The 19,735-nt window shown below is 38.7% G+C and overlaps 1 protein-coding gene across 2 annotated transcripts in view; it reads right to left on the bottom strand.

Moving 5' to 3' along the window:
- The window catches only part of Gad1 (glutamate decarboxylase), a 70,586-nt gene that overhangs the window by 4,745 nt on the left and 46,106 nt on the right, over positions 1-19,735 (bottom strand). For both annotated transcript variants that reach the window (XM_074108580.1, XM_074108581.1), the window contains 4 exons: positions 19,197-19,264; positions 10,690-10,768; positions 4,550-4,699; positions 1,015-1,209 (listed from right to left, as the gene is read on the bottom strand). In XM_074108580.1, the coding sequence (XP_073964681.1) occupies positions 1,015-1,209; positions 4,550-4,699; positions 10,690-10,768; positions 19,197-19,264 (492 nt within the window). The remainder of the gene's footprint in view (positions 1-1,014; positions 1,210-4,549; positions 4,700-10,689; positions 10,769-19,196; positions 19,265-19,735) is intronic.

The raw sequence follows: 19,735 nt of genomic DNA, 5'->3' as shown, positions 1-19,735 counted from the left end.
AAACATAGACAAATATTTAGGGCGACTTAAAACTGGCCCTGGACAGTACCTACACCACGTGGTATGGAGTGTTGTGTTGGGGTCTCGGTCCCGATCCATACCGTCGTATGTCCTAAAGTCAAGTGCCATACCAATTTTGTCCTAAACGCTCTTGACATATCGTTCATTAGTCATAAAGATTATAAGCCATAATGTTTCTTATGTCCTAAGAGTCATAAGCCATAATATAACATGACCTAATGCCAAAATACCTAATTTGTTCTGTACTAATATTATAATACATAACATCTTATGTTCTAATGTAATGTTCGTCCTAATCATCATTTGTCATAACGCTTTTTTCTCTGAAACCGTAATATTTTCAGGGTTGTTATAAAATAAACCTATCCTAACCTATACAGTTCTACAGAATGACCACTTCAAAATTTCTGAAATATTTACGTTTTTAGAAAAAGAAACCGTTATGGCAAATGATGATTAGGACAAACATTACATTAGGACATACAATGTTATGGATCATGAATGCCACCCGAACTGCGTCCCCAACGGAAGCAAACTGCTACCAGAAAAGTATATTTTATGACAAATAGTGTTTAGGGCAAACGTCGTTATGGCAAGAGATCATTATGACCAAAGTTATTAGGAAAAATACATTAGGGATTCCAATATAGACCCATGATTATGGCATTCACTATTAGGATACATAACTATTAGGAATTTAGGACATATGAACATTAGTACTACAGACGATAGTGATCTGAGAAGAAGGGCTACGAAATAGTCCGAAACATGTCGAGCTAAACTCGGTTTAAGACGTGATTTATTATTAATATGGAATTATTTCTTCGAATTATTTTTTAATGGTGTCAACATCCCTATTGTCGTACACTACAATTATAAAATGTGGAGGGGCGTGAGTGAACAGACCTGTACCAGATGTTAGCATCTGACCCCCGCAAAGTAACGCCTAATTCAATAAATTATTTGATTGCTAAGAGGAAAGACCAGTCTCACCTTGCCGAGCAGAATCTCCTTCTGCGAGTCATGCGGCATACCGCGCAGCTGCCGCGGCAGGTACCAGAAGCTGACGTTGACCAGCTCGGGCTCCATGATCAGGTAGAACCTGTCGGGCTGCTCGCGGATGCGACGCACCATGTACTCCGACAGTTCCATCAGGCGGTCCATCAGACGCTCGAAGCCTGACGTGCCCTGGACAATTTCAGTTCATTTATTCACAAGAAAGAAAGATAGAACGAAAGAAAAAACCCAAATATAAATAATAAAAAAACGGCCAAGAGCGTGTTGGACACGCCCAAGATAGGATTCCGTAGCCATTACGAAAAAATCAAGTTATATTTTCCTAAGGATTTCGTATGGTGTACGGAATATTCCAGGCTTAGGTATATTTTATACCTTAGGCTGATATTTACTCTTAAACTACTAATAATTCTCAAGCAATCTGGGTCGTTATAATTTTCCTGTAAATTTGATATATTTACTACCATCCTGAAATTTTCGGTGTAAGTTTGCATGGTAATGTACATCATATATATTTTTTTTGTTTTCTCATTCCTTTATTAAATAAAGGAATGAGAAAACTAAAAAAATATCTCTAAATTTTAGAAGTTACAGGGGGGGGGGACACACACATTTTACCACTTTGGAAGTACTTAGTTTAGAAAAAAATATGTTAAAATCAATATCATTTTTGAAGACCTATCCATAGATACTACGGAAACCTAAAAATCACCCCCACTTTACGTCTATGGGGATTATACGAGGTTTATGCCATTATTGTTTCTTCCTATTCGCGATTCTGCACAATATGAATTCCACACAACTGAATTTAATCACATGCGTTATACTTCACGATACTATCTTAATATCTATCTTTATCTTTTATTCTATCTATCTTCTATACTATCTTGTTTCTTCCTAGTCGCGTTTAGAAATTTAAAAAAACGGACTGCGTGAGTCGCTTTTCCCGCGGTAAAAATGATCATGGTCGCGAGCTTTAAGTTATGTGAACGGAACACCTTGAGACGAAGCTTCCCGAAGGCAGCAGCAGCCTAAAAATAATAATAATAATAAACAGGTTCGATTGAAATATAAAAAAAAAGATTTTTCTCCGCCCCAATTTCGACCGGGTTTGATTTCCGGTTATGTATGAGATTTAAAAAAAAATACAGTGTCGTGAAGTATAACGCATGTGATTAAATTCAGTTGTGTGGAATTCATATTGTGCAGAATCGCGAATAGGAAGAAACAAGATTGCGTAGAAATAATGACTGTGAAGCATTACGCATGTGATCAAATTCAGATGTGTGGAATTTATTTTGTGCAGAATCGCGAATAGGAAGAAACAATAATGGCATAACCTTCGTATAATCCGTCTATGGGAGGTACCTTTAAAAAATATTTTTAACTTTTTTTATTCTACCACTTTGTCGGCGTGATTAATAAGTATGTATATTCATGTCAAAGCTTTTTAGTACAATCAGTCTCTGAGCTTAGCCGCGGACAGACAGACAGACGGACATGGCGAAACTATAAGGGTTCCTAGTTGACTACGGAACCTAAAAAGGAAACATAGCCCCCTCAGACAGTCGGGTAATAAGACAAGTTCCCAGTAGGGCGATTCGTAAAATCTTCAGCAAATTCGTAAAAAATGGAAACCAGGAGAATGAGGCGGTTGAACCGCCCGAATAATAGCTCACTTAGTGGGAACTGGGACGTAGGTGTTATACCCTGGTATCCGTTAATCTCGCAGCGGGTGTAGTTATTGTACGACCTGGACAATGCTCGACCGATTTTGTACGACCTGATAATTCAATCACATGTCACTTGGAATACGGGTCGAGCTTTATCACCCTGTACCGATAATGTTCAAGGTGCTATTGGACAACCTGATTTTGTACGACCTAATAATCGGAGCACACTTTTGACAGCAAGCAATCGATTCGCACGATTGATCATGTTTTTCGTGTGCACCGAATATTAATAAATTTAGTAGAAAATAACTTAATTTGGTCCTGGCGCTTCGCCGGCCGCTGCCGCGGCACGCTCGCTACGCTCGCTCGGCTCGCACATTGTGGTCACAATTGGACCTAACACAACCTAACACGAATCTATGGTCATTCGATTCGATTGGATTCCGATTATAACGACGTACAGTAACAGGTCGAGCATTAACAGGCCGAGCAAAAATTTGGACACCCTAATAATGCACGACCTAATATTGTACGACTTGATAATTCTAATCCAAAATGAGTTCGTATTATCAGGTCGTACAGTGATGGCTGAGCAGTATAGGGTCGAGCATTACTGGTCCCCCTCGCAGCTAACGTTTGGCAACTCATTTCGCAAACTCTAACAGCCTTATTCATAAAAAGTTAGAGCCTCCTTGAAGGCTCCTTGAAGGCCCGATGCTAAAAAACATGATTCATAAACGTCTGTTAGCGCTAATCAGTCGATCAAGGCTCTGCTAAAGTTAGAGGACCGTAGACCCTCCTTTATCTCTCTGCTAAGTCACAAAATGGCCGCCACAAGTTTGAACAGCTGACTTTGACTAGAGCAAAAAACCATAGGTACCGAAGATATTTATAGTGAAGGCAGGTCTACGCAGATTAAAAAAAAAAACAGGAAAAATTATTTTCAGGAATTTGTATTTAAAAATCCTCTAAATTAGCAACAATAAATTAACAATAAATATGAAAAAAAAATAAGGATGATTAACATAATTATGGCTTTTTGCACAACATAAACATGCGGATCGGAAATGGCGGGAAAACAAACATCTCGCTTTTTTTTTCCCTGGTAATTTGCTGTCACTGCTGTCAATTTTTTTTTTAATTATCGATTAGGCCATTTTTTGTCTTTGATTTGTCAAGGTGGCCAACATAACGCGTCTAATCCGTCTATCAGCAGCTCAACAACTAGCAGACTGCTAGCAAGCGTTTATGAATCATACTTCTTGACAACCGTCTAACAAGCTTAATCAGTCTGCTAAGTAACAGACCGATCAAACCTCAATTAAGGATTTTTTATGAATAAGGCTGTAAAACTGTAAATATTTCAGGATTAATTTCAGGACCATGTCCTATAGGAGGGAGTTTTAGTTTTTTTTTTTTTTTTTTTTAATTTATGACTGTGAAAGCAGTCTACACTTCCACTGAACGTAGGATAATAGTTAGTATTTAGTTGTGTAACTATGGGACCCCATACATCCCTGCATTATTATTAATTGTATACTGTAGTTTTTAAGTATTTTATTTGTAATTATTTTATGTTGAAAAAATGACTTTCTGCCAAGTTTCTTGCGGCGCATTCTTCTTGGCAATTCCGAAAGCGCTGGTAGTTTAAAAAACTGACGTGCAAAAGTGCCCATTGCGGCCTATTTACTGAATAAATGATTAGAAATTGAATTTTGAATTAAAAAAAATCCTCCTGTAATATTTGCAGTTTCAGAAATATTAAGTAGTTGCGAAATGAAAAGTTGCGAAATGAGTCAAGTTGTCAAACGTTAGTTGCGAATTTAGTGAACCGTTACCTTCCCGCGCCACTGCAGCCACAGCTTGAAGATGTCGTTGTGTCGGCCGCACTGGATGACCTTGTCCCCGGTGTCGAACCGCGGGTCGTAGATCTTGTCCGTCATGAACAGGTACTCCGCAGACATAGCGTTGCAGCTCAGAAGGATGCCCTGGATGATGAAAAAGGGGGTATTAGTTATAACAATCCCACTGGTAGAAAATAATCGCTTCAATTTCTTAAAAACGTGCGAGTACTCGCGAATACGAATGTGAATGTTCGTTACATCACTGGTACAGATCTGTTCACACTAGTGATGTAACGAATGATATATTGTATGAGATATTCGCATTCGCATTCGCGTTCGCGAATGTTCAAAAATGACATTCGTTACATCACTAGTGTGAACAGATCTGTACCAGTGATGTAACGAATGTCATTTTTTGAATGCGAATATCTGCTACCGACATTTGCGAATGCGAATGCGAATATTCAGTTTTTCGTTTTGGCGCCAAATTGTCTATGGCACACTCGTTCGAACGAAGTGCGTTACGTTTGTATTTTGTTCCGAGAATTACCGAGTTTATACGAACGCGTCGCGAAGTAAATAAATAAATACTTAATACCAAATGATTAAGTGAATACTGATAATGTGATTACAAGGTTGTTATTTTTTTGTATAAAAAACGTAAGAAATGAATGTCATCATCATCATCCCAGCCTATATACGTCCCACTGCTGGGCACAGGCCTCCTCTCAGAACAAGAGGGCTTGGGCCATAGTTCCCACGCGGGCCCAGTGCGGATTGGGAACTTCACACACACCATTGAATTGCTTCGCAGATTTGTGCAGGTTTCCTCACGATGTTTTCCTTCACCGCAAAGCTCGTGGTAAATTTCAAATGTAATTCCGCACATGAATTTCGAAAAAATCAGAGGTGCGAGCCGGGGTTTGAACCCACGACCCTCTGCTTGAGAGGCGATAGGTCAAACCACTAGGCCACCACGGCTTTAAGAAATGAATGTATTTTGATTTTATTAACCTACTACTATTTAATAATTGTATTTTTTCAGATATTCATATTCGCAAAACATTCGCAGAAATTTTGCGAATGCGAATGCGATTGCGAATATGCAAAAATATGCGAATATTCGCGAATGCGAATGCGAATGCGAATATTCGTTACATCACTAGTTCACACACGAAGGAGCGTTCCTCCACAGCTGATCAATGTGCTAGTACGAGTAAACCTCGTACCTACTTACCTACACGTTGTCTTAGTATGCGTGACGCAATACCGTCCGTGACGGTACGGACACCTAAAAAATGTCGTACGGAATTACGGATACTTTTACAACACAATCATAAAATGTGGAGGGGCGCTCCTTCGTGCATGAACAGAACTTTTTTTTTTATTGGACTGGATGGTAAACGAGCAAGTGGGTGTCCTGATGGTAAGAGATCACCACCGCTCATATATAGACACCTGCAACACCAGGGGGATTGCAGATGCGTTGCTAACCTAGATGCCTAAGTTGGAATACCTCAAGTGCCAGTAATTTCACCGGCTGTCTTGCTCTCCACGCCGAAACACAACAGTGCAGACACTGCTGCTTCACGGCAGGATTAGCGAGCAAGATGGTGGTAGCAATCCGGGCGGACCTTGCACAAGGTCCTACCACCTGCAAGATCTGCAGCTCCTTCTCGATTCCGAGGCCACAACTCAATTTCGAGTTATATTTTCACTACTCCGCTTTCATCACTCCGTTTACTCCGGATTGTATATAGAAATCTTTAACGCCACACCACTGGTACAGTCAGTAGCAGAAGTAAAGCAGTTGTGGTCGAATTGGTCTAAACACTTACTTGGCAGTAGAGTCGTTTGTCATTTTGAGCACCGTAAGTGCTCATCATTTGCTGCTGATTGTGGCAGAAGTAGACAGTTTTGGTGCTCGAAATAACCTTAAAAACTCATACTTGGCAGTAGAGTCGTGCATAGATCATTTTAAGTTTGAGCACGTAACTGCTCATCCACTTCTGCTACTGACTGTGGCAGAAGTAGACAGTTGTGATGCTCGAAGTAATCTTAAAAACTCTCTTGGCAGTAGAGTCGTGCGTATAAGTAGATCATATTGAGCACCGTAACCGCTCATTCAACTGCTGATGACTGTACTAGCATAAAACCACTATCAATAAATTCTCACTGTTTGTTTGTCCTAAGCCCACAAGTGGGTATGTAAATGGGATCCGTAAACAGCTGCGGCGGACAGATAGCGGATCTGCATGATCCGTGCACTCCATGCTGAGGCATTTATTAACGTGAAAGTTTGTACACGGGGAATGTTTTGCATTCAACGTCAAAGTCAAAATAATATTTAATTTAGGCTATAATAATTAATAGGTCAAACGAGTAAGTTGTCATTTTAGAGCACTCTTGTTTAGGCAACAATAGAGCTTTGATATAAATCGGTTTGGCAGCCGATTTCACACACGGCCAATACAATAAATACCTTAAAGACTAACATACATATATAACTAATTTACTAGGTGACAAAACGACGTGACTCCGTTGAGTGACTGTCCCTGACGTCTATGCTAATGTTTAATAAAAATCGGTTCAGCGGTTTTTGAGATTTTGAACTAAAAAATACAATGTCAGAGATTTTCAAATTTTTCTATTTTGGTTAAGCTAACTAAAAAAATAATTACGTTACGGTTATTTTTCATCTAGCGAGTGACTCGTAACAATATTTACCCCTACTAAATTGTTTTTAAACCCTACAGGGGTGATATTGAAGCATTCCTACAACCTACAAGAGCACTTAGCATTCCACTCGCAAAGAACATTCCTAAACACAAAACAATGAAAAATCACCTCTATTTCAATACCCATACACCTTAAAATGGCCCTAGCGATAATCTCAATTAATAACGGAAGGTATTTTAGATCTAATTGCATTGAGTTAAGGTGCGATTTGGCTTGATGGGATATACAACTTGTAAATGTCAGAACAGTATGCCAAATAATAAATTCCGTTGAGCTCCGCCCTTTCAAGTTATGGCTGGAGGGAGGGGACAATACCTATAGTACTTCTTGTCGATAAAATTAAAATTATTTTTTTCAATCAAATAGCTGGAAAACGAGCACGCGGGTCACCTGATGGTAAGCGATCACCGCCACCCATGGATACACAGCATTATTAGGACTGCGGGTGCGTTGCCGGCCTAAAGAAGAGGGGGGAAAGGGGGAGGGGAGTAAAAGGGAGGAGGGGAGTTGGGCCTCCGGATCTCCCACTCACCGTACGAAACACAGTAGCAAAACTTTATTTTATTGATATTTGTATGAATAATACGAATGTTTGTTCTCGGGTCTTGGATGTTTAATATGTATTTATCTATATAAGTATGTTTATCCGTTGCCTAGTGTCCATAGTACAAGCTTTGCTTAGTTTGGGACTAGGTCAATTGGTGTCAAGTGTCCCATGATATTTATTTATTTATTTATAGCTATTAATACTATGTATAATGTATGTAATACTTAATTAAATGGAATAAACGGTAAATCTATATGATATTTATAGTAGGTATAGTATTGAAATTAATATGTTTCAGAATTAATTGCGGTCAATACGGTTTTTGTGTAGGTAGGTATTAAGCCTAGAAATCGGAAATAGAGAACTTCTCGGATGGTATTTGTCGCAGTATTAGCCAAGGTAGGTGTGAAACAATATCATAAATTATTTATTTTTCTGAATTTGACATATCAGACACATTTTAGTTTTATTTTTTTAATCCACTGACATTTAATGTATTTATTATTTAACTTTAGTATACGTGTGAAGGTGTGAAATTTTCACATTTAGTGAATTTATAATTATAACATTGACATATTTTAATTTAACTATTCAATAATCTGCCTATTGCTCACCTTGTAATTTTTTTCTCTGTGTATCTGTTTTCTGTATCGCTTACTATGTCTGGTGTACAATAAAGAGTCTTTGTATTGTATTGTAATCTGATACATATAATCATATAGTATATTTGTTTGCAATCATGTTGTTAAACTACTCTAATTATTGTTATTACTATTTCTAAGTCTATTAAAATTTGACATTGTAATTTTATTTATCGATGGCATTTTATTGTAAATATTTCGATTACTATTGTAGATATGAGTACAATTGACGATCCTTATAATAAACCTGATATGTTTTATAATCTGCACCACAGAATATATACTTAATAGTTGTCTGCACTTAACATCAGGTGAGATAGAGAATCATGAAGTCAATCATGGTCAGTTTCATGTAAAACTAATAAAAAAAAATTTTTTATTCGACGGGATGGCAAACGAGCAAGTGGGTCTCCTGATGGTGAGAGATCACCATCGCCCATAAACATCTGCAACACCAGGGGTATTGCAGATACGTTGCCAACCAAGAAGCATACGTCAGTAATTTCACCGGCTGTCTTACTCTCCACGCCGAAACACAACAGTGCAAGCACTGCTGCTTAACGGCAGGATTAGCGAGCAAGATGGTGGTAGCAATCCGGGCGGACCTTGCACAAGGTCCTACCACCTGCATAATAATAATAATCCTTTTTTTCAGAAGGTAAAATAACTTCAGCGATTTGCCTATGCATGTAACATTTTTCTTTCTCTCTTTCAATCCAAACAAATAATCATAAGACAAAATATCTTTATATCGATACCCTCCCCCTCCCTACAACCATCTGACGTTACATTTAATTAAAATACTCCGACACTCGCTGACATATGTTGCCAATCTACCCTCTTTCCCCTTTCACAGCCACAAAAAAGCAACCTTAACCCAACAGTATAAAATCTAAAATCCCTTAGCCACCATAAAAATCCCCTACTAACGAAAACCTAATCGTAACCCAAAAGTATTAAGACTTTTTTTCCATTGTAACGCGTTTGTTATTTGTTTTGCGTACTTGGTATTCCATATGCGGTTGGTTAGTCTTTATTGCGTTGACTTAAGGTGGCATTTAATGCGTTCCGTAAGTAAATGTTGGGTCGTTATTTGCAGACGCCTGCGCCGGATGGCTCTTGCAAATAATTGATTTACATTTAATGTTGTGAAGCTAATTTTCGTATTAAACTGTTCATATTATAAATTTGAAAGTAACTTTTCTGTCTGTTTGTTACATTTTCACACCGGGTCTATTGTTTTTTTTTTTTATCATTGTTTTAACCCCCGACGCAAAAAGAGGGTAAGTATATAAGTTTGACCGCCGTGTGTGTCTGTGGCACCGTAGCTCTTAAACGGGTGTCTAGCGATGGCTCTTAGACATGTTTTATCAAAATCGGTTCAGCCGTTCTAGAGATATTGAACTTTGAAGTGACAATGTCGGGGGTTTTCCAAATTTTTGGTGGTTACGTTAGGTTATTGCCGGACAAGTTCATATTTATCATGCTTACTCAAACAGCTTCAGTAAACTTCAGTAAGCTAGTTGAGATAGCAAGATATACGAACTTTGCCGATAAAATACGATGGCAATACGTTGCTACATCTTACAAGTAATACGCGATATATACGTCCCACTGCTGGGCACAGGCCTCCTCTCAGAACAAGAGGGCTTGGGCCGTAGTTCCCACGCGGGCCCAGTGCGGATTGGGAACTTCACACGCACAATTGAATTGCTTCGCAGGTTGTGCAGGTTTCCTCACGAGGTTTTCCATCACCGTAAAATTCCGTACGTGAATTTCGAAAAACTTAGAGGTGCGAGCCGGGGTTTGAACCTACGACTCGATATATACATACGCGTAAACTAAAGACCAGTTCCAACAGTTGGACTCAGCAGTTGCCAAGTATTTCATAATCTGGTAAAAGTAAGAAAATCGTGTACGGAATTACATTCGAAAACCACGAGCTTTTCGGTGAAGTGAATCATTGTAAAACCTGCACAAACCAGCGAAGCAATTCAATGGCGCGTGTGAAGCCCTCGATCCGCACTGGGCCCGCGTGGGAACTACGGTCCAAGCTCTCTAATTCTCAGAGAAGACCTGTGTCCAGCGTGGGATGTATATAGGCTAGCATGACGTCAAATTGTTTTGGCTTCGATAGAGGTCCTAAGCTTATTGTAGTCACGTCGAGACCTGATGATGTTGATGATGATGATGATGATGATACTCACAGGTATCTTGAAGTGCACCGTGGAGCACTGCAGCAGGGTGCCCATCAGCTTGTGCGGGTTCCAGGTCACGGAGTCAGCCCTGCCGACAAACATACAATACAATACAAAGACTCTTTATTGTACACCAGAAATAGCAAGCGATACAGAAAACGGAGACGCAGAGAGAAAATTACAAGGTAAGCAATAGGCGGCCTTATCGCTTAAGAGCGATCTCTTCCAGGCAACCTTTTTTACAGAAAGAAGGAAGAACTAGTTTACAACAGGTGGTGCGTCAAAAGTAGATCAGAAAATTTAAACGTAACAGCAATACATCTACGAATACATACATAATTATATCGTACAGTAAGATAAACAGAAAAAATAAATAAATTATCATAAAGCTAATCATTACAAGATGACAGATGTGCTCCTTAATCGAAAATACAAACTGAAATATAGATGCACGGAAAAACCAGAAAAATAGGACCAGCGCTGGGAATCGAACCCAGGTCCTCGGCATTCCGTGCCGTGTGCTATAGCGCTACACCACCGCTGGACAGCCAGCGCTGGTCTTATTTTTCTGGTTTTTCTGTGCATCTATATTTCAGTTTGTATTTACGATATAGGTTTTACGGGATAATAATAATAAATAAATAAATAAATATCGCGGGACAATTCCCATCAATTGACCTAGTCCCAAAGTAAGCTTAGCAAAGCTTGTGTTATGGGTACTAAGCAACGGATAAGTATAATTATATAGATAGATACATACTTAAATACATATTAAACACCCAAGACCCGAGAACAAACATTCGTATTTTTCATACAAATATCTGCCCCGACACGGGAATCGAACCGGGACCTCAAGCTTCGTAGTCAGGTTCTCTAACCACTAGGCCATCTGGTCGTCTAAAACCAGACCGATGACCGTAAAAGTAACAAAAAAATTTGGAATTGAAATAAAAAAATACAAAAAGATTCCAAAAAAACAATCTTAATGTGCTCCTTAAGCCTGGATTTAAATAGTGACAAAGATTCTGCGCGTCGTAAGTCAATCGGCAAGGAATTCCACAACCGAAGCCTGGACAGTATAAGAATATTCTCACTAACATAAAATTTGGAGTAAGATAGAGGCACGGTAAGGAGAGAGTTCGGAGAGCCTCGAATAGAGGTTACTTAGCTAAATCGCTCTTTCACATATCATAAGGACTTTACCAAGATCTCTACAGCCAGCTCACCAGCCAGCGGTTACCAGCAGTCATAGAAAGCATCTTCGACTGCCAAAGTGACTATGACAACGACCAAAGAAAATAGAATCACAACGTATCAACGTCATTCAGCATTTCGAAGGTCGGCAACGGACCAATAATCACTTTTGTAGTTGTGTACCCATGGGCAGTGATGATCATTTCCCATCAGACTCCCCGCTTGCTCGTTTTCCTCCTCTCATAATAAAAAAACAACGTTGGGTGTCCTGTATTGTATAGAGCGACGCCCTGCCCCACTCCCTATGTCACTAGCCTCTCAAACCCAACTAAAAGATCTCTAAAGCCAACAAAATTATAAATCAATCGGCCCCTCCGTATTACCATAATAATGCAAGCGCGTTGATAAATTGATTGTTTGCTGGATTATAGCGCCCGCAGATTGCGGCGGGCTTGGGGTGCATGCAGGTGACTGAGGGGGGGTTAAACGGGTTAGTTTATTTCGCCTAAAAAGCAACTTGGCTAAGCAGCAAGTGATCTAAAATTCTTTGACTCTAAACTCGACAGAGCTCCGCGGGAATCGCGTAGGCGTTTGGCGCCTTGACGCAACTTTAACCTTACCTATGTTTTTTCATGATTTCGCCAAAAATAAGTTTGGAGTAGTTACTTTTTGCGAACCGGAAGACGAAGCGTTAAGTGGCGAGTTGTCGTTCATTGTGGCGTTCTAAGGAGGAGGCCTTTGTTCAGCAGTGGACGTCTTCCGGCTGATGATTTTTTTTTATTAAACTGGATGGCAAACGAGCAAGTGGGTCTCCTGATGATTAGAGATCACCACCGCCCATAGACACCTGCAAAACCAGTGCCAACCTAGAGGCCTAAGATGGGATACCTCAAGTGCCAATAATTTAACTGGCTGTCTTACTCTCCACGCCGAAACACAACAGTGCAAAAACTGCTGTTTCACGGCAGGATTAGCGAGCAAGATGGTGGTAGCAATCCGGGCGGACCTTGCACAAGGTCCTACCACCTGCAAAAATGAAAATGATGATGATGATGAGTTGCTTTTTATGACCACTTGCTACTTAAACCAGTTGCTTCTTAGACCACTTGCTTCTTAGACCACTTGCTTGCTACTCAGACCAGTTGCTTCTTAAACCATTTCGGTACTTAGACCAGCTGCTTTTTAGACAAAGTGATGCTATACCAATTAATCGACGGTTTTTATTATTATTATGAGAATAATCGATTAATTGGTATAGCATCACTACCTCTCGGTAGGCAAAAGGGCAAGCGGATCAGTCATTGCCGTTGCCGGCCTTGTAAGAAAGTACTTATAATGGCAATGCCAAAGCCAATGTCAATGCCAATACGTTGACCGAGGAAAGAATCGCGCGCTGTTCCCTCGGGAACTGTGCATTTTTCCGGGATAAAAAGTGGCCTATGTCACTCCCTGGCCCATTAACTACCTCTATGCCAAAAATCACGTCGATCCGTCGCTCTGTTTCGACGTGAAAGACGGACAAACATGCAAACACACACAGTTTCGCATTTATAATATTAGATGATAATAGTATGGATTGTAGAGTTACGTGATTTCAAAAACAAGCGTTTTAAATTCATAAACACGAATCTTGTCACATCAAAAGTACTATGTTGTTCTTTAATATAGGATATAGGGTGTTTGTGAGTACTTAGGATTAGGGTTGTCCCTATCTGTGTGGACTCAGTTGGCGCGGGAGCTGGATTAACCCTAACTTTTGCGAGACGCGGGGCCGCTGTTACACCGAAACGAACGGCACAGTTTACGAAAAACATCAAGTAAAGAAATTAAAAAAATGCATTTATTTATATAATAACAACAAGTATTGTATAGGTATACGTTTGTAATTAGAAATTAAGTAATAAGAGTAATTATGGTGTGTCCACTACCGTCCTCAAGCTAAAAGTGACAAAATCAAATTTGACAAAGCCAAAAAACTAGCTTTTTTTTAAATCAATGTAAGTTTATATCGGCAAGTTATAGATGCTAGTTAAATCTATGAATTATAGATATCAACTAGCATCGATTTAAATTATTAATCGCCTTTTTCGACTCTATCTCAAAACTTTATTTTGTCACTTAGTCGCCTTTTAGCTTGAGCATGGCCTTGGCAGTTTGTAATTTGTATTGTAGACATTCTCATGTTATTCTTGTAAGATTTAAGTTTTGTTGTTGTTTACAATGTATAATTGTACCTATCTTATAAATAAAAAATAAAAAAATAGAATGAAAACAATGAGGTACTGGACAAGGAACAGAAAGATAACAATGAAATACAGATATAAAAATATCAACGTAAATATCCACTGTACCCTTTACAGTGTGTGTCAAAGTCGTGGGGTAGTGCTATTTAAAACTAAAAGCATAGGCTTAAAGTTCGCTAAATTGTTGTGTAAAACTAAACAACTACAGTAAAAATTCAACCAATTGGTCGTATTTTGTGACTCTACGAATTTCAGTTCTGCAAGTAATCGATTCAGTCATTCGATACACCATTGATAGAAAATAAAATGTAATTAAAATAAAAAAGTTTATTCGGAAAACAAATAATATATAAAACAATAAAGAGAAAATATAAAAAAAGAGTAAAAATACTAAAAATTACGAATATTTGTTTGTGCTCAAAATGGTCCCGCCTCAGCAAAAGTACAGACTCCTCGGGTGGAGCCAGCGCAGATTTTCTGGCGAGACCATTTTATGACCAGATAGCCCATGGTTAGAGAATCTGACTACGAAGCTCCCGGTCCCGGGTATCGATCCCCGGTCGGGGTAGATTTTTGTATGAACAATACGATTCTTTGTTCTCGAGTCTTGGGTGTTTAATATTTATTTCTGTATGTCTCTATCTATTTAAGTACGTTTGTCCGTTGTCTAATTAGTATCCATAACACAAGCTTTGCTTAGTTGGGAATAGGTCAATTCGCATCTTGAGAATCAAACCATCATTAAACAAACCTCTCAAAAATTACACTAACACATTTTAACGCATAGTTTAATTTTGCGAGCTGCCATATTTCGTTTAGTGGTTTAATTCACATTGCTACCAACTGTCCCTTGATATTTATTTATTTATTTGGATTTTACGAGTCGGTGTAAGAGGCGGTGTGATTGATGGACGACGCAACGCGTTGTTTTTTAATCGAAAGGGCTTTAATGACACGCAGATTGTCTCGGGCACGAGCCCTAGTCTTGATCATGCGCGGCGTGTGAAGGAGACCAAGGAGAATTGCGACATCGTCGATTTTTGGGAACTTATTTACTGCTAGCAAGCTCGCAACGGTGCGTGTTTGATAACTCGAGACCTGAACTAAAAAAAAAAGTAAAACCGACTCCAAAAACATAACAAAAAATGGAACCGACTACAAAACCCTTGAAAATATTTTTCTAGGTACGTACTAGCTCGAAGTCGGTGCCTCAGCACGACCCAGCAGGAGTGGGACAATAGTCGTCTACCTCACCTACATATGGGTTTCAATCCCTCCTAATCGGTGAACATACATAAAAAAAATACAAACATTGGAACATAGAACCTCCTCCTTTTTTGAAGTCGGTTAAAACGCTTGCTTTTGCGAGCTCGACGTTGTCACTACTCTGTCACAACTATCCTCGGTCTCCCTTACTCTTACAGTGGTGGGGACCCGATTCCCACAGTCACAGAGTAGGTAAGTGAAAACTCTTGCAGCAGATTAAGAAATGACGTTTAAAATGTTCTTATTTTGATTTTTTATTTTATTAATTACAACTGGCTTCGCGCGCGTAAACAATTAAAAACAATAGTTTTTAATGGTTTTAGATGAGTTAAATCGTTGAATAAAATGTTGGTGGGGCGTTCATTCTTGACATTATGGTTATGAACAATGAATCATTTGTACCTTAGTGTAAGTTTTCGGTTAGAAAATACGTCTCGATCGCGTTCGCGTTAAAATCTCAATTTGTATGGATACACGAAAATCGCAAACGTTCCGCTAGAGGCGCTGTTCGTGTTTGCATACAAATTGAGATTTTAACGCGAACGCGATCGAGACGAGATGTTTTTTAACCGAAAACTTACACTAAGGGCACTGTAAATCGTGTAGATAGTGTAAAATAATTATGTCATTGTGACATTTAGTTGAACTATAAGGTTTTAAGAAATCTAGCATTTTCATCATATTTTAAGTTCTAAGGAGCAATCGTGTCAATCGGTTAGGTATCAGCCGAAATTTCGAGGTAGCAATTTTAGCAATATAAGGTTTTATTTCATTTTCCCAAAACATTCTCAATCTCATTGACGTGTAATATTACATATAAAAATAATATAGGTATTTATATGTACACCGAGAGTGACAGATTGACAGCTCCCATAAAGACGTTCTAACAACCCTCTTCAACTTTCCCCTTACATCAAACTCAACCTCATACTAATACAAATAGAAACTAAACCATGCGTTTTTTTCCATGGTTTTCCTTATACACAAAACCACGGAAAATTCGCTCAAATTGGACAAAAATTAACCTTATTTTGTTTAATAATAAGGTGGGTAGAGTGAATAATGTTATGGTGGTGGATAGAACATGGATTACCCATCGGATTGGCGGATGTGGGAAAACGCCGGTGCTACGGCGTAGCGCGTAGGCGCCTACGGGCTACGCGGTTAGGGCTGGCACATTTTTTGTGATGTTTTTGTTGTATTTTATAGTGTCGATACCCAAAAAAGTAAAGTAATGTAAAATCTTTGTTCCTTCACAAACATAAAAGGAACCTTTATTGCTCTCACTGGTATGGTTGTCTAACTGTATGTGTTTGTGTTCTTCTTTCAAACTGATCTAGCGGCTAAATCGTTGGGTAGTCTCAACGGTTTAGCCTTGAATTTTGACAAAATAGCAACTTCGTTTTTTTTCGGCGTTTTATACATTTTTTTTTTGCAAAATGCTTGATAACTTTATGCTAATTTATCATCACGCCGTGCTAACAGGTGTATGTAGAACTTCAACCGGCTATAAGTATTTTTTTGGGTCTATATTAATTCGCATAAATTAATTGTTCTAATTGAAATTGGCGTAACGTTATTTCGTATAGTTATTAATTCGCATAACTGAATCGCATAATGTAAATGAGTATAATGTGGATGGGCATAACGGTAAGTTGGCATAAATTTAATTAGCATAATATTACTTTGCATAAGTATAAACGAAGTATAAACATAAAATGATTATTTTAATGGGATTGTAAATTTTAATTGTCAAACAATATGAGTATACATAAAGTGTTATATTAAGTGAAAAAATATAACTAAAAGTAAAACGAATATTGTTTTATTTACTCAATTCAATTAGATCTGAGAAGTGAACTACTATTCACTTAATTCACGAGCTTAATAAAATTATGCGTATTCATTTAATAACAGTTCAAGTTATAGTTAATAATGTTATGCATATTTCAATTATGCGGATTCATTATTATGCTAAATAAGTGTTATGCTTCTTTATACTTATGCAAGTTCGCTGTTATGCACAATTATGCTATGCCAAATCTGTTATGCGAATTCATTTTAAGACAATTAGGGGCTGTTTCACCATCCATTCATTAGCGGTAACTGGCGGTTAGGTGTGATGCCGTCTCTATTTGTTTTGTTCGAATAGACGGAGACGGCATCTCATTTAACCGTCGGTTAACGCTAATCAATGGATGGTGAAACAGCCCCTTAATGTTATGCGAAATAAGGGGCACCCATTTTTTTTTGTTTAGTTGTCAAAAGAAAAAAACACGTCCGAAATCTTTTTGAAAATCTAACTGGCTGACCAATCATCTTAACTACAAGAATTAAAAATAACAAAAGGTCAGATAAACACAGTCAGTCAAATAAACCGCCCCGCGTCATACGAGTACTTACCTACCAGGTACATAGGTGCCCAATACATTTGCCATGGTGCCCCATTGAACCGCGATGTCCGCGATGGACAACCTTTGCACCAGAAAGGACCCAGAGCGTGGGTCAAGACCTCAACGGACTAATTGTATATATATTTTATGAATGTAGATTGTCTACTTCCATGCCTAGGATTATTGTACAGTCGAGGAAACAGAATCACGTTCCAGGGTGGAACCAAGATGGAACCATTGTGCTACTAATGTCATATTGCCATCCCATACATCTGTAAAGAAATCATAGCGAAATTGGTTTTGGAAAGGTTTCACTCCGGTGACATGTTTTAGTTTCCTTGACCGTACTTTTATCTCTGCGTGCGGCAGCCCTGCGGCGCGTCCTCCGCTCGGCTGCGCACGCGTTTAGCGAGTGATCGATGCAGCTGTTTAAAAGGTGCGATTAGTCTCAACAGCTTTATTCGCGAGGAAGATTTATGCTCATTTTGATAAATTAGGGTAGTACGACCAGCTTTATACTAAAGATAAATTAAATATTGGAACAGGAAATTTTGAACCACTCACAAATATGTTACCACGGCCGGACCATATTTTTGCACTCGATTGTACCTAAGATGCCTCTGCAAGAATAACAAGAATGCACTTTTCTGATGCAATTTGTTCCTGTGAGTGTAGGTATTTTATGGGAAAATAGTTCGATGGTTTCGTTAGGCGAAATTACTATTATGCGAAGTGCATTTTATGCGAAGTAATTATCCTGCTCGAGTTATCCGATGAAACTGCAATGTCGCGTAACCAGCAATGGCTAATGTTGCGTATCTGACAAGAGGCAAAATTTGCAGGAGAGCGTTAATGTTTTTTTCACACCACTCCTTTAGAAAAGTAACTTTTCCTCCCTGACGAGAGGGAGCAAAGTGCAACTTTTCTGTTCAAGGCTTTTCTAAGTGTTTTATTGCAAATGCCATTTTTTGAAGTTGATAATTGTAAAGCCACGCCATTTTCTATGGTGGTTGTTCTTTAATATTATTTAATTTTTTTTTTCAAGTTTCTTAATGCTTGGTGTGAAAAGTTATATGAGCGACTCGGGAGCAAAATTATTTTCATCTTGGGCGTTAACACTTGAATCCCTCATTACGCTCAGGATTCTACTTTAGAATCTTCTGTTGTAGAATCCTTCGCTACATTCTGGATTCAATGTTCGCCCTCGCCGTAAATACACCATTTTGCTCCCTTGTGACACAAATAACTATTAAATATCTTTGAGTATACCTATACAACCAAAATCTTTTTCCTACTTTTGTAGGTTACGCGCAATTAGCCCTTGTTACGTGACAAGTGAGATTATGCCAGATGAAGGATAAGTACCCGAGAATTTCCACATACTTGGGTAGGAGGGGATTGTGAACACTATGATACAGACCTCTCGATGCCGGTGAGGCGCGGGTGGCGATACTTCTTTGAGAACAGCAGACCGCCGCCCCAGGCCGCCTGCCAACAGATATTGCGATTACAATCTCTTCTCAAGTAATTAATGTTATACCCGAGTAGTTAAGTATTTGCGACTTCATTTATAAATCATCATCATATTGCCGAATTAGTTGTAGGACGTCCACTGTTGGATATAGGCCTCACCCCTTAGACTTTCAGTTGCTCTGGTAGGAAGTGGTCTGTTCTGTATCCACAGTGAGCCCGTGTCTTAAGAGCGTTTATACCTGCTGAGCTGGCAACGTTGCATTTTTGTTAGATTTTCTCGATTATTCCATAAAAACAAGAAAGAGTTCTATCAGACCACATCTTAAATTTTTATACAATTTTTATGGAATAATAGAGAAAAACTAACAAACAAAAATGCAACGTTGCCAGCTCAGCAGGTTTTTTTTAAACGGTTTTTAATGTTTTTATTAATTATTACACTAATATTATAATTAATTAATTAATTTAAAACAGCTGTGTCGATTT

The sequence above is a fragment of the Choristoneura fumiferana genome, chromosome 27 (assembly GCF_025370935.1).
Source record: "Choristoneura fumiferana chromosome 27, NRCan_CFum_1, whole genome shotgun sequence".
Taxonomy (NCBI): Eukaryota; Metazoa; Arthropoda; class Insecta; order Lepidoptera; family Tortricidae; genus Choristoneura; species Choristoneura fumiferana.
The sequence above is the reverse complement of the archived record's forward strand: the minus strand, read 5'-3'. Positions and strand labels throughout refer to the sequence as shown.